This window comes from Saimiri boliviensis, chromosome 12 (genome assembly GCF_048565385.1).
Source record: "Saimiri boliviensis isolate mSaiBol1 chromosome 12, mSaiBol1.pri, whole genome shotgun sequence".
NCBI classification, from domain to species: Eukaryota; Metazoa; Chordata; class Mammalia; order Primates; family Cebidae; genus Saimiri; species Saimiri boliviensis.
In genome coordinates this window covers 16,861,497-16,877,841 of record NC_133460.1, presented here as the reverse complement: position 1 = coordinate 16,877,841, position 16,345 = coordinate 16,861,497, and the positions used below count along the sequence as shown (strand labels likewise).

The window sequence follows — 16,345 nt, the reverse complement described above, 5'->3', positions numbered from 1 at the left end:
CTGCCAGATTGCTGTCCAAATTACCACACCATTTTTTTTTTTTTTTTTTTTTTTAGAGACAGGGTTTCACCATATTGGCCAGGCTGGTCTCGAACTCCTGACCTCATGATCTGCCCACCTCGGCCTCCCAAAGTGCTGGGATTACAGGCATGAGCTACCATACCTGGCCTGACTACACCAATTTCTTTTCTTTCTTTCTTTCTTTCTTTTTCTTTCTTTTTCTTTTTTTTAGACAGTGTTTCGCTCTTGTTGCCCAGGTTGGAGGGCAATGGTGCGATCTCAGCTCACTGCTGCAAACTTTGCATCCTGGTTTCAAGCGATTCTCTGCCTCAGCCTCCAAAGTAGCTGGGATTACAGGCACCCACCACCACACCCAGCTAATTTTGTATTTTTAGTAGAGATGGGGTTTCACCATGTTGGTCAGGCTGGTCTCAAACTCCTGACCTCAGATGATCCACCCTCTTTGGCCTCCCAAAGTGCTGGGATTACAGGCATGAGCCAGTGTGCCCAGCCAACTGCACCAATTTCAATCCCATCAGCATAGAAAGGTGTTTTTTCCCCCACAGCTCGGCCCAGACTTAGTATTACAGAACACTTTGATCTTTGCAAACCTAATGGCTGCTATACAGATTTTTTGGATCTAACTCCAATTAGTCCACATTTTACATTTTAATTACTCTTTTCAATATTTTTTTTCTGTTTCCTGTGGGTATGTAAGCTTCATGTTCCTTGCCTGACTGTTTTGTTCACTGATGAATGACCACCACCTAGAACAGTGCAGAGTACACAACAAATGATTAATCAATATTTGCTGACTGAATCAATAAACACTGATATCCTGCAAAATTCAAAAGTGCAAAAGGAGTAAATAATTTTTTTTAAGTCTCCTTCTCTGCCTGTTTCCCCAGCCACTCAGTTCCTCTTCTTGAAGGCAACTCATATTACCACTTTCTTATGTGAACCAGTAGAAGGATTGATTATACAGACACAAGGAAATACCTCTATGTTGCCTAAGCTGGTCTCCTTGAAGAGATCCTTCACATCCCTTGTTAGTTGTATTCCTAGGCATTTTATTCTCTTTGTAGCAATTGTGAATGGCAGTTCACTCATGATTTGGCTCTCTGTTTGTCTGTTATTGGTGTATAGGAATGCTTGTGATTTTTGCGCATTGATTTTGTATCCTGAGAGTTTGCTGAAGTTGCTTATCATCTTATGGAAATTTGGGACTGAAACAATGGGATCATCTAAATATACAGTCATGTCATCTGCAGATAGAGACAATTTGACTTCCTCTTTTCCTCACTGAAGACCCTTTATGTCTTTTTCTTGCCTAACTGCCCTGGCCAGAACTTCCAATACTATGTTGAATAGGAGTGGTGAGAGAGGCCATCCTTGTCTAGTGCCAGTTTTCAAAGGGGTCTAAGCTGGTCTCAAACTCGTGGGCTCAAAGATCCTCCTACCTCAGCCTCCCAAAGTTCTGGGATTGCAGGAGTGAGCCACTGTGCCAGCCTGGTTTTTATTGTTGTTGTTTTGTTTTGTTTCTTCTAAATTTTTAGACAGTCTCTCTCTGTCATCCAGGCTAGAGGGCAGGCTCAGCTCATTGCAACCTCTGCCTCCTGGGTTCAAGCGATTCTCCTGCCTCAGCCTCCCAATAGCTGGAATTACAGATTTGCACTACCATGCCCAGCTAACTTTTTTTTTTTCAGTAGAGACAGGGTTTTGCCATGTTGGCCAGGCTAATCTCGAACTCCTGACCTCAGGTGATCCACCTGCCCCAGCCTCCCAAAGTGCTGGGATTACGGGCATGAGACACTGTGCTCTGCTTGTTTGTTTGTTTATTTGTTTTTTAACATAAATGCATGTGGGCTTTATATGCTGTTCTACCCTTTCTTTGCTCTCACTTAATTGTATCCTTCAGCAACATCCATCACCTCTGATCAGCTCAAACAAGACCTTTAGATCTCCCCCTCCTAGAAGGCTGTGGAGGAGGCCACTTTTCCTATCGTATGCATTAGTCATGCTGAGTTTGGCTTTCTGGGAGCACCCCTAGATGCCGGGGAACCACAGCCTTGGGCAAAGGAGGTTCATAGGTGCACATGGAGGATGCAGCCAGCTGCATTGCTCCACTTCTGATTTCCCCAACACCCACCAGAACAGGTGCAAGATGTCAGGTGTCCCGTCTGAGTGAGTAGGTGAGAGGTGTCCAGAAACCAGGCGACCTGGTTTCTATTTTCAGACCTGCCCTTGACTCACCATGACTGTGGGTAAGTCCCTCTATGCTCTAATTAAATTCTCTGTGTGATGGGCATAATTATGCCTACCCAAACATACTTTAAAAGACAGCATGGAGCCACATCAGGAAATGTGTTGGAAAGAGAGCGCATGTCCTTGGACCAGTACAAGCTTCAGCCAGTGAAAGACAATTCACAGGGCATTTCCCACAGGTAATCTCGGTACGCAATGATTCTCAGAGGAACCTTTTTCTGAATAGTTAAGAAACTATGTTAATGTGTATTAGGAAAAAATGGCTTAGCACATCAAACGTTATTTCACAGGTGTAATATTGCTTTGTATTCATAGTACTTAGGAAGAAGTTGAGTTTATTTTAGCCAAAAAAAAAAAAAGTGAAATGATGTGATGTTATCTATTAAGTAAACAATAATACGAGTGCTACACAGATTTAGCAAAAATTGTAAAAGTGGTATACAAATGATCAATGGTTAGGAAAACATTGAATTAGCAGGTAGTTAGAAGGAAATAACAAAATCAAGCTTATAAATATTTATATGAAACACCCATTTGAAGTATTTCTTTTTACTATTTATTTTTTTAGACAGCGTCTTGCTCTGTCACCCAGGCTAGGCTTGCAGTGATACAATCATAGCTCATTGCAACCTCCAATTCCTGGGCTCAAGCCATCCTCCCTCCTCAGCCTCCCCAGTAGCTGAGACCACAGGCACATGCCACCACAGTTGGCTAATTTTGTAAATTTTGTAGAGGCAAGGGTCTCACTATGTTATGTAGGCTGATCTCGAACTCCGCGACTCCAGTGATCCTCCTGCTTCAGTCTCCCACAGCACTGGGATTACAGGCATGAGCCACCGCACCTGGCCCCAGGTTCCTCACTGCAACCTCTGCCTCCCTCCTGGGTTGAAGCGATTCTCCTGCCTAGCCTTCCTGAGTAGCTGGAATTACAGGCACCTGCCACTATGCTCAGCTAGTTTTTGTGTTTCTGGTAGAGAAAGGGTTTCACTATGTTGACCAGGCTGGTCTCGAACCCCTGACCTCAGGTGATCGACCTGCCCCGACCTCCCAAAGTGCTGGGATTACAGGCATGAGCCACTGTGCCTGGCTCCAGGTTTCTTTTTATTTAGTGCAAATATATATGACATTGTAAATCAGAGATCAGCAAACTTCTTTAAAGTACCAAATGGTTAATATTTCAGGGTTTGCAAGCCCCATACATATTTGTCACATTTTTTTTTTCTTTTAAACAACATTTAAAACATATAGACCAGGCATGGTGGCTTATACCTACAATCCCAGCACTTTGGGTGTCCAAGGCAGGAGGATCACTTAAACCCACGAGTTCAAGACCAGCTGAGCAACATGGTAAAACTCAATTTCTACCAAAAAAAAAAAAAAAAAAAAAAGATACAAAAATTAGCTGGGCATGGTGGCACACACCTGTAGTCCCAGCTACTTAGGAGGCTGAGGTGTGAGGATTGCTGGAGTCCTGAAGGTTGAGGCTGCAGTAGCTGTGATCACTCCACTGCACTTTGGCCTGGATGACAGAGTGAGACACTGTGTCCAAAACACAACATCAAAAAGAAAGGCTCATTTTATACATTTCCTGCACCAAAGCTGGTAGCAACTATTTTTCTAAGAAGCCCTGGTTCTTTTAGTCAGGAATAGACACCAAACTCTTGGTACAGGGAATACACATAATATTTGAATTTCTACATGAAATTGTGTCTAAGGTATGCCCTGGCTTCTGAAGAGAATCTGACAGCTCCCCTAAAACTCTCCTTCACTTTTTCTGGCCTGGACACTAAACCCCACCTGTGGCTCTTACCCCCAGCCAGGTGCTTGAAAACAAAGAGTCAGTCATGTCCTCTGGTTGCCTCTGCAGAGGCAGAAACATGCAAGATTTTTCAATAACCACACTCAAATCCACTTTCAGGTTAACCTTCAATTAACTTTAAAAATCCAGCTACCAGAACTCATATTCCCCAGTAATCTTGGATAATTGAGGTTTTGCTACAAAAATAAGTACAGGGGATTTTAATGAAAGCATCTGACCTGCAATTTACAGGAGTCCCAAAGTCAGATGTCCACATGAGCCAGAGCAGCTAATGAAAATGAGTAAATAGGGCTGGGTATAAGACAGCATGGAATGGGAAGAATTGGGGTGAACTGGGGAACACGTGACCCTTCCAAGGAGAGCAGCTGCTATTCGACTCTACCAGAACATGCTTATGTGGCATCCTTCTGACTTTTCAAAAGATGAAGAAAACCCACATTTTAAAAAATGTGAAATCTCATCATTTTGAAATGGCAATGGATTAAAGTCTTTTGTTAAAACTTTACTGAGATGTAATTTACATATAATAGAATGCATCCATTTTAAATATATTGTTTGATGAGTTTTCACAAGTGTATGCATTTAATGAACCACCATCCCATTCAAGATCTGGAATATTTTCACTGTCTCCAAAAGGCTCTGTGTACAACTTGTAGTCAATACACTACTCACCCAAGGCCCAGATACTTACTGATCTGCTTTCTGTCACTATAATTAATTCATCTTTTCTAGGGCTTCATATAATGGAATTCTGTAGTATGTATTCTTATGTATTTAGCTTCTTTTACTCAGCACAATATTTTTATATACATCCATGTTTTATGTATCAATAGTTGGGTCCTTTTTATTGTTGAACAGAATCCCATTATGGATATGCCATAATTTATTTATTTCTTCCCCTGTTGGTGGGCATGTGGATTGCTTCTAGGTAGAGGTTATTATGAATAAGTGAACATATGTGTACAAACCTGTGTGTAAATGTATGTTTTTCTCCTGGATAAGTAAAAGCGGAATTGCTGGGTTATATGATAAGTGTCCATTTAACTTTTTTTTTTTTTTAATATAGAGACAGGGTCTCACTATGTTACCAAGGCTGGTCTTCAAACTACAGGGCTCAAGCAATCCTCCTGGCTCAGCCTCCCAAAGTGCTGGGATTACAGGTGTGAGCCACTGCACCTGGCCTCCTTTACTTATTTATTTATTGATTTATTATTAAGATGGAGTCTCACTCTGTCACCCAGGCTGGCGTACAATGGCACAATTGCACTCAGCTCACTGCAACCTCCGCCTCCTGGGTTCAAGTGATTCTCCTGTCAGCCTCCCAAGTAGCTGGAATTATAGGCATGGGACACCATTCCCGTCTAATTTTTTTTTTTTTTTTTTGTATTTTTAGTAGAGACAGGATTTCACCATGTTGCCCAGGGAATCCCAAACCCCTGACCACAAGTGATCCACCCACCTTAACCTCCCAAAGTGCTGGGATTACAGGCATGAGCCACCGCACCCGGCATCTTTATAAGAAACTTTATCAAACTGCCTTCCAAGGTGACTATACCATTTTGCATTCCAACCAGCTGTGTAGGAGAATTCCGATTGCTACACATCCTCACCAACGCTAGATACTCTCAGTCCTTCTAGTTCGTGTGAAGTGATATCCCATTGTGGTTTTGATTTGCATTTCCCCAGTGACTAATAATGTTGAGCATTTTTTCACGTGCTTATGGGCCATTCATATTTCTTCTTTTATGATGTCTATTCAAATCATTGGCCCACTTTTTGTTGAGTTGATTGTCTTATTATTTAGTTGTAATAGTTCTTCCTATATTCTGCATACAAATTTTTTGTCAGACATAAGTATTCCAAGTATTTTCTCCCAGGAGGCTGCTCTCTCATTTTCCCAACAATGTCTTTTGAAAAGCAAAAGATTTTAATTCTAATAAAGTACAATATATAAGATTTTTATGATTCATGATTTTAGTGTCCTATCTGAAGATCTTTGCATAGCCTAAAGTTACATCGATTTTTCTCCTATTCTTTCTTTAGGGTATCTTGCAGTCTTATTAGGTCTATGAACCATTTGAAGTTAGTTTTCACATATAGTGTGGGGTAGGAGTTAAGATTCACTTTAAAGGCTGAGCACAGTGGCTCATGCCTGTAATCCCGGCACTTTGGGAGGCTTAGGTGGGCAGATCACATGGTCAGGAGTTCGAGACCAGCCTGGCCAACATGGTGAAACACCCTCTCTACTAAAAACACAAAATTAGCTGGGCATGGTGCCAGGTGACTGGGTGCCTGTAATCTTAGCTACTCAGGAAGCTGAAACAGGAGAATCGCTTGAAACCAGAAAGCGAAGGTTGCAGTGAGGGGAGATCATGCCACTGCCCTCCAGCCTGGGTGAAAGAGAGAAACAACATCTCAAAAAAAAAAAAAAAAAAAAAAAAGATTCACTTTAAAAAATATATGGACAATCATTTGTTTCAGCATTTTTATTGAAAATATTACACTTTTTTATTTTACATTTTAATTCTTCTTTTAAATCGAGACAGGTTCTCACTATGTTGCCTAGGCTAGTCTCAAACTCCCGGGCTCAAGTGATCCCAATACTTTGTTGGCCCAAAGTACTGGAATACAGATGTGAGCCACCATGCCCGGCCAAGACTACACTTTTTTCATTGAATTACCTTGGCAAATTTGCAGATCTATCAGAACTCCCTGATCCAGTGAGCAATAGATCTATCATTACACTAATACCACACTGTCCTGATAAAAGCAACTTATAGCAAGTGTTGATATCAGACACATACATCTTTCAACTTTGTTTTTATTTTTTGTATGTTTTTAAAAGTTTTGTTTTGATGCGTGTGTGTGTGTGCATGTGTACACGTGTGTGTGTCTGTTTTTGTTTTGATTTTGCAGTTTTAGTTCTTTTGCTTTTCCATATAAATTTGAGAATCAGTTTGTCAATTTCTACAAAAATTCTGCTGGGATTTTGATTGAAATTGAGTAGATTCTAGAGATTAGGAGTAAGTTGACTCTAGAGGTTAATTGACATCTTAACAATATTGAGTCTTCTAATCCATGGGCATGGTATAGGTCTCCATTTATTTTCTTTTCATTTAAATGTTAAAAAATCAGACAAGGTGCTAAGACAATTAAATGGGAGAAATAATAGTCTGGGTGCTGGGACAAGTGAATATCTACATGAAAAAGAATGAAGTTGGACTCCTATCTCATACTACGTACATAAATTAACTCAAAATGAATCAAAGACCTAAATATAAAAGCTGGAACTATAAAATCCTTAGAGTACAACATATAAACAAATCTTCATGAGCTTGGATTAGGCTATAGAGCCCTAGATATGAAACCAAAGCTCAAAAATATATATATAGACAAATTTGGCACCATCAAACTTAAAAACTTTTATTCTTCAAAGGACACCATCAAGAAAGTAAAAAGATAGCACCCAGAGAATGAAAGAAATTTTTTTGCAAGTTCTACCTGATAAGGGACTTGTATATAGAATATACAAATAACTCTTGCAACTCAGTAATAAAAAGATAAATAGCCCAGGTTAAAAAAAAAAAATGGCAAAGGATCTGAATAGACATTTCTCCAAAGAAGATACAGTGGCCATATAATGGATCTAATGGCCAATATATAAGCATATGAGATGTTCAACATCATTAGCTACCAGGAAAATGTAGATTTAAACCAGCATAAGATACCACTTCACACCCCACTAGGTAGCCATAATAATTTTTTTTTAAATAGAGAATAACAGGTGTTGGAGAGGATATAGAGAAATTAGAATCCTCATACATGGGGCGAAATTGTTAAGTGGTGCAGCCATTTTGGAAAACAGTCTTACAGTTCCTCAAATGGTTAAACATAGAATTACCATTGGGCCCAGGTCAGAAGTTCGAGACCACTCCTAGGTACATAACCAAGAGAAGTGAAACTTACTTCTACACAAAACATATACATGATCTTTCATAGCAGTATTATCATAATGGCCAAAAAGTAAAAACAACTCAGCTCTCCATCAACTGATAAATGGATAAATAAAATGTAGTCTCAATGTAACATGGGATATTATTTAGCAATAGAAAGAAATGAAGCACTAATACATGCTACTACCTGAATGAACCTTACAAACACACTAAGTGAAAGAAGCCAGTCAGAAAAGATCACATATTGTGCAATTTCATCTTTTGTTTGTTTGTTTTCTGAGATCAAGTTTCACTCTTGTCATCCAAGCTGGAATGAAGTGGCATGATCTCTGCTCACTGCAACCTCCACCTCCCAGGCTCAAGCAATTCTGCCTCAGCCTCCCGAGTAGCAGGGATTACAGGCGCCTGCCACCACACCCAGCTAATTTAGTATTTTTAGTAGGAACAGGGTGTCACTATGTTGGCCAGGCTGTCCTTGAACTCTTAACCCCAAAGGATCCACCCACCTCAGGCTCCCAAATTGCTGGAATTACAGGCGTGAGCCACTGTGCCCAGCCTGCAATTCTATTTTTATCAGGGTTGTCCAATCTTTTGGCTTCCTGGACCACATTGGCAGAAGAATTATCTTGGGTCACATATAAAATGCAGTAACACTAACAAGAGCTGATGAGCTAAGAAAAAAAATCTCATAATGTTTTAAGAAAGTTTATGAATTTGTGTTGGGCCGCATTCAAAGCCATCCTGGGCTGCCTGTGGCCTGCGGGCCACAGGATGGAAAAGCTTGGTTTGAATGAAGCATTCAAAATAGGCAAATCTAGAGAGATAGAGAATAGATCAATGGTTTCTGATGGGGAGAAGGAAGGTAGAGAGAGAAATGAGAAATAACTCCCAACGGGCATGGAGTTTTTAGGGGAAATAAAGATGTTTTGAGATTGATTGTGATGATGGTTGAACAATGTGAATATACTGAAATCCAGTGAATTCTACACTTTAAATGGATGGGTGGATTTTGTGATACGTGAACTATATCTCACTGAAGCTGATCTTTAAAAGGACGAATTGTTCTGGGTGTGGTGGCTCACACCTGTAATCCCAACACTTTGAGAGGCCGAGGCAGGAGGATTGCTTGAGCCCAGGAGTTTGAGACCAGCCTAGACAACATAATGAGACCACCCCTCCCTGACTCCCACCACCCTGGTTTCCACAAAAAATAAAATAAAATAAATTAGCTGGGCATGGTGGTGTGTACTTAGTCCCAGCTACTCAGGAGGCCAAGGTGGGAGGATTGCTTGAGTGTGGGAAGTCAAGGCTGCAGGGAACCATGATCTCGCCACAGCACTCCAGCCCGGGCAAACAAAATACTGTGCCAGGCATGGTGGCTCACAACTGTAATCCCAGCATTTTGGGAGGTAGAGGCGGGCGGATCATGTTATGTCAGGAGTTCGGGACCAGTCTGGCCAACATGGTGAAACCCTGTCTCTGCTAAAGATACAAAATTAGCTGCATGCAGTGGCTTGCGCCTATAATCCCAGCTACCTGGGAGGCTGTAGTGGAAAAATCACTTGAATCCAGGAGACAGAGGTTGCAGTGAGCCGAGATCATGCCATTGCACTCCAGCCCGGGCCACAGAGCAAGACTCTGTCTCAAAAAAAACTAAAAAAAATAAAAAAGCAATACTGTGCTAAGAACAAAGAAGTTTTGCAAACCCAATACAGCTGATGAGTCAGCCTCTTGCAACCTCTCATTCAGAAGGGGGATGTCCAGAATTGGACATACGAATAGGATTTATGTGTCTTTTGTCAAAACAGTAAGTAGAGGCACACACGGGGCTGGGCTCCCAATTATCCACAAGGACTCTGGGCTATGTGAGCCAAATTGCGGGAAAAAAAATTGCCATTGAGAGTGAGCAGATGTTTTGTCTCACAAGAAAACTGAAACAGTTGTCCACATTTATTGCTTTTGCATTTGCTATCAGGAACATTCAGGGCCAATGTCTAGTCAGCAATCTGTGACTCTCTGAAGCATGACAATTAGTGTCTCTTTCTGTCTGCGCACATGGACTCAATCTCTACTTGTTTGGATTGGGTTAAGGTGTATGCTGATTCAATCCCTTCTCCATAAAGTATGTATACATTCCAAACACAGACCATCTATCACCTTGGGGGTGGAATCTGACCAGAACATCATAAAGTTGTTTGCAGCACTTAGCCAGTTTTATTTGGCTAATGACCCAAGGGGCCAAACTTGTTAGACGTTCAGCCAATACTCAACACATTTACAACACAGTTACAATTTGCCTACCATTGTAATCACTTTTGCTACATGTAATACTGTTGTTTACTTAAACATTTTTCTTTAAATCGATTTCCCTTTTTTTACTTAAAGTGCATTTGTGAAGGGAAAGCAAAAGTCAGTATCTGTTGCTATAAGTAGAAGGTGGCTTTTAAAAATGAGCCCGGTGAATACAATGTTGCCCATTCTAACTAGATACTATTGTCTGACCTGATTCTGAGCCTGAGGCCTCATTGTTAAACCTGGAGATGAACAAGAGTTGGAGGGGTGTTAAGGACCCATTGGTACCATGCTGAGACTTTCTCCTTGACTAAATCAGAATGATTACATGAGAATAGAAAAGGGTAGACACTCTAAACCCCTTCATTTCTTCTACAACGACCTCCTGGAACCTAATGTGTTGTTCACCTATGTCGTTTTGGGGTGCTAGACTATACAAGACAGATGAAGCCCGATTCTTCCCATATGCCTGGGTCATGGCAAACATTCAGTACTTTGATGTTGCTCTTGTAGTTGCTATTATAATAACTGTTATTACTTTATTATTTCAGAGCAGGGAATGGACCTTCTGGGGAAAGTTAGGAGTGGAGTTAGTCTATGAACATTCTCTTACAGCCATTATGGTCTGGGCAGGCACATAGAGTTTAATTCCTATCAGAGAATAGAGAGTTGAAAATGGGCACAGTGGCTTATGCCTGTAATCCCAGCACTTTGGGAAGCTGAGGCGGATGGATCGCTTGAGGCCAGGAGTTCGACACCAGCCTGAGCAACATGGCGAAACCCTGTCTCTACTGAAAATACAAAAATTAGCTGGGCATGGTGGCATGCACCTGTAGTCCCAGCTACTCAGGTGGCTAAGGTGCTCTTGGAATTGAAACCCTAATCCTTAACATGATCCACAAGCCCCTGCATGGCCTGGCCCTGCTCACCCCTGCAGGCTCCCTCCCCACTTCAGCCTTCCCCCTTCCCCTCCCCTCTCCTATCCTTTCACCTCAGCTCCTCCATCACTTCTCCGAGGACTCCCAGACCTGGTCAGGCCTCCGGTTTTTTTTCTTTTTTTCTTTTTTCTTTTTTTTTTTTTGAGACGGAGTTTCGCTCTTGTTGCCCAGGCTGGAGTGCAATGGCGCGATCTCGGTTCACCGCAACCTCCGCCTCCTGGGTTCAGGCAATTCTCCTGCCTCAGCCTCCTGAGTAGCTGGGATTACAGGCCCGTGCCACCATGCCCAGCTAGTTTTCTGTATTTTTAGTAGAGACGGGGTTTCACCATGTTGACCAGGATGGTCTCGATCTCTTGACCTCGTGATCCACCCGCCTCGGCCTCCCAAAGTGCTGGGATTACAGGCTTGAGCCACCGCTCCCGGCAGGCCTCCGTTTTCTAATAACAATTGCTGACACTTAGGTGCCAGGCACGAATCCGCCCTCTCCGTATTTTCATGCAGCCAGCCTCCACAACACCCTTATCAGGCGGAAGCTGTAACTATCCTCATTTTATAGATAAGGAAACTGAAGAACTGAGATTTGCTCAAAGTCACACAACTAGAAAGCGGCAGTGCTGAGCATCAAAGCCAGCCATTTGCCAGGAGTTCAAGGCTGCCGTGAGCCATGATCATGTCACTGCACTCCAGCCTAGGTGATAGAGTGAGACCTTGTCTCAAATAAACAAACAAAATGCCAGACAATTTGGTTACAGAGTCCTTATTCTAAACCAACACCCTTTAGTGCCTCTAGCATCTCAGGGCATGGAGTCCCAATCTTTCCTATCATGTTTCATAGCTCTGCATTTTTGATGGATTCTTTGCTTAACACCTGTCTTACCTACTGACAGCCAGTGACACTGGTAACTCGTTTACCAAGGACTTGACCTGTGCTAGGCTCAGTATATACCACTTTCTGTGCATCACCGAATTTTACCCTCTCAGCAATCCTATAGGCTAGATGTAATTATTACAGTAAGTCTTCACTTAACATCGTTGATATCTTCTTGGAAACTGCAACTCTAGGCGAAATTATGTATAATGAAATCAATTTCACCATAGGCTAATTGATGTCTACAAGAGTTAAGCTCCTACAGTCTATTTCTGGTGACAAAAAAAGTTACCAAATTTCTAAATAAAGACCAAAATGCTTCTAACATTAAACATTGAAATAAATATGAGCTACACATACATTTAAGGAAGATTAAGACCAGGCACAGTGGCTCACTCCTGTAATGCCAGCACTTTGGGATGCCGAGGTGGGTGGATCCCTTGAGGTTAGGAGTTTGAGACCAGCCTGGGCAACATGGAGAAACCCCATCTCTACTAAAAATAAAAAAATTAGCTGGGCATGGTGACATGCACCTGTAGTCCCAGCTACTTGGGAGGCTGAGGCAGGAGAATCACTTGAACCCAGGAGGTGGAAGTTACAGTGAGCCAAACCATGACACTGCACTCCAGCCTGGAGTGCAGCTTTGAGACAGAGCAAGACTCTGTCTCAAAAAAAAAAAAAAAAAAAAAAATTACCGGTATAATGGTGCATGCCTGTAATCCCAGCTACTTAGGAGGCTGAGCTGGGAGGATCACTTGAGTCTAGAAGGTAGAGACTGCAGTGAACCGTGATTGCACCACTACACTGCAGCCTGGGTAACAGAGTGAGACTGTGTCTCAAAAAAGAAAACGAAAGATTAATAAAAACAAGTAACATCATTATTTACCCACTTATTCAGTTCAAGGTCACAGTGGTCACAGCCTATCTCCACAGCTCAGGGCACAAGGCAGGAATCCACCCCGTACAGACCACGTTCCATTGCAGAGCATCCCCACACAGTCACACTCACTCACCTGGGACCATGCAGACACACCATGGGAGGACGCACAAACTCCACATAGACAGCGGCCCTGGCTGGGAATCTACTTTCTTTTCTCATCAATGTTACAATAAAACTTTGAACAAAACAATGTTGTTTGAGGACTCGCTGCACCACATTTTATGCACAGGGAACCCGAGCTGAGAGTTTAAGTCACTTGTTCACTAGGTTATGAATTCCCAAAGGTCAAAAAACCTTGTCCATTTTTCTCAATGAGTCCAGAAGTTACCATTTGAGTGCCTGGCATACAGTAGGCACTCTCTAAATGCATTGATGATGGATAGCCAAAGGAAGGAAGAAAAGAAGGAAAAAGGGGAGGGAGGGAAGAAGGAAGGTCAAGAGGGAGGAAGGACTGGGACATGCCACCCAGTTCCTGGATGTGACTGGGACATCCTTGCAGGCAAGGCTGGTGTCCCAACTGATATGCATCCCCACGTCTCTCTGCAGGTGCCACCATGCACGTGAAGAAATACCTGCTGAAGTGCCTGCACCGGCTGCAGAAGGGCCCCGGCTACACGTACAAGGAGCTGCTGGTGTGGTACTGTGACAACACCAACACCCACGGCCCGAAGCGCATCATCTGCGAGGGGCCCAAGAAGAAGGCCGTGTGGTTCCTGATCACCCTGCTCTTTGCCGCCCTCGTCTGCTGGCAGTGGGGCATCTTCATCAGGACCTACCTGAGCTGGGAGGTCAGCGTCTCCCTCTCCGTAGGCTTCAAGACCATGGACTTCCCTGCCGTCACCATCTGCAATGCCAGCCCCTTCAAGTAGGTGGTCCCTGAGTACGCAGCTGGCCTCAGCAGACAGGCTGTTCTCTTTCCCTCTTTTCTTCCCTTCCAACTTTCCTTTCCCTGCTTTCCTTTCTTCTTTCTCCCCTTCCTTCCTTTCTCTTTGTCACTTTTTCCTTCCTTCCTTTTCTTTCCTCTTTCCTTCCTTCTTTCTCTTTCTCCTCCTCTCTTTCTTTCCATTTGTTTTCATCCTTTTGCAGCAACTAAGATTCAAACTTCATAAACGTTTGGCCAGGTGCGGTGGCTTATGCCTATAATAACAGCACTTTGAGAGGCCAAGACAGGAGAATCCCTTGAGGCCAGGAGTTGGAGACCAGCCTGGGCAACACAGCAAGATGCCATATATATATATATATATATATATATATATATATATATATATATATACACACACATATTTTAAATTAGCCAGACGTGGTGATGCATGCCTGTAGTCTGAGCTGCTTAGGAGGCTGAGGTGGGAGGATTGCCTGAGCTCAGGAGATCAAGACTGCAGTGGGTTGCGGAGGCGCCACTTGAGTTTCAAGTCAAGGCTAAGAAAAAATAATTAATTGAAAATAAAAACAGGCCAGGCGTGGTGGCTGACACCTGTAATCCCAGCACTTTGGGAGGCCAAGGCAGACTGATCATTTGAGATCGGGAGTTCAGGACCAGCCTGACCAACATGGAGAAACCCCATCTCTATTAAAAATACAAAAAAATTAGCCAGGGGTGGTGGTGCATGCCTGTAATCCCAGCTACTTCGGAGCTTGAGGCAGGAGAATCGCTTGAACCTGGGAGGTGGAGGTTGCGGTGAGCCAAGATCACACCACTGTACGACAGCCTGGGCAACAAAAGCAAAACTCCATTTCCATAATAATAATAATGATAAAATAAAAACAAAAAGATGCTGCTGCACTTCGGCCTGGGCAACAGAGCCAGATCTTGTCTCTTAAAAATAAAAAAAAAAATCATACGTTTCCTATGCTTACAGAGAACCTTGGGCAGCCCCTGTCTTTAGGCAGGTAAGTGCCTATTTATAGATTCCCCACATGTTTATGGAGCACCTATTATGTGCCAGGCACTCTTCTAAGCACCACAAATACAGCAGTGAACAAAACAGAGTCCCTGTCCTCTTCAAAGCCTACAGAGAAAACCGGCCCAACAAAGTTGTCCCCACAAATATCAAATTCATTATCATTATGATAAAAAAATAAAATGACTTGGCGGAGCACCGTGGGTCACACCTGTAATCCCAGCACTTTGGGAGGCCGAAGTGGGCGGATCACTTGAGGTCAGGAGTTTGAGACCAGCCTGGGCAACATGTGAAGCCGTGTCTCTACTAAAAATATAGGCAATGCCTATAATCACAGCTACTTAGGAGGCTGAGGCAGGAGAATTGCTTGACCCCAAGAGGCAGAGGTTGTAGTGAGCTGAGAAATCGCACCACTGCACTCCAGCCTGGGTAACAGAATGAAACCCTGTCTCAAAAAAAAGAAAAAAAAATTAAATTAATAAATAAAATAACTCTCAACAAATGCTTATGACATGCCAGGCATTGTGTTCAGTGTTCTTTGGTAATTGGAGTCATTCTAATTCACACAACCACCCTAGGGTTGGGAACTACTGTCGCAGCCCTGTGGACAGGTGAGGAGATGGAGGTTCAGAGAAGTAAGTGAAGTCACCTGGAGACACACAGTGGACCACTGTGGGATTTGAACCCAGGCCCGACGTGATTCCAAAGCTGCTACTTTTGTAATTATTATCATTATTGTTATTATACTTTAAGTTCTGGGGTACATGTGCAGAAAGTGAAGGTTTGTTGACATAGGTATATACGTGCCATGGAGGTTTGCTGCATCCATCACCCTGTTATCTACATTAGGTATTTCTCTTAATGCCACCCCTCCCCGAGCCCCCACCCCTGCCAACAGGCCCTGGTGTGTGATGTTCCCTTCCCTGTGTTCAACACCCACTTATGAGTGCGAATATGCAGTGTTTGGTTTTCTGTTCTTGTGTCAGTTTGCTGAGAATGATGGTTTCCAGCTTCATCCATGTCCTCGCAAAGGACATGAACTCTGCTACTTTTTAACCATTCTTCCAGATTTCCCTTTCTCTGCTTGATGGCAAGGCCTGTGAAGGGGACACACGAGGAGACCCAACCTAGTCAGGGTTGCGGAGAGACAGAGAGTCATTCCAAAAACAATTTAAAAAAAAAAAAAAAATGCCCTAATGAATGATAGAAGTTGGCCAGGTGGAGTGAGAGAGTGCCCCCAGTGGTGGATGTCGCAGGTGCAGCTGGTGAGAAGCTTGGTGCATTCAAGGAAATGAAAGAAGGGCTGAGTCACAGAAAACATTCTTATCAAAAAGAAAGTCCTAACCTGGCACAGTGGCTCACGCCTATA

The 16,345-nt window shown here is 42.9% G+C and overlaps 1 protein-coding gene across 3 annotated transcripts in view; it reads left to right on the top strand.

Moving 5' to 3' along the window:
• Nucleotides 1-16,345, top strand: part of SCNN1B (sodium channel epithelial 1 subunit beta) — a 107,934-nt gene that overhangs the window by 60,916 nt on the left and 30,673 nt on the right. For all 3 annotated transcript variants that reach the window (XM_074381928.1, XM_074381927.1, XM_010340781.2), the window contains exon 2: nucleotides 13,622-13,940. In XM_074381928.1, coding sequence (XP_074238029.1) covers nucleotides 13,630-13,940 — 311 coding nt within the window. In that variant the 5' untranslated portion in view covers nucleotides 13,622-13,629. The remainder of the gene's footprint in view (nucleotides 1-13,621; nucleotides 13,941-16,345) is intronic.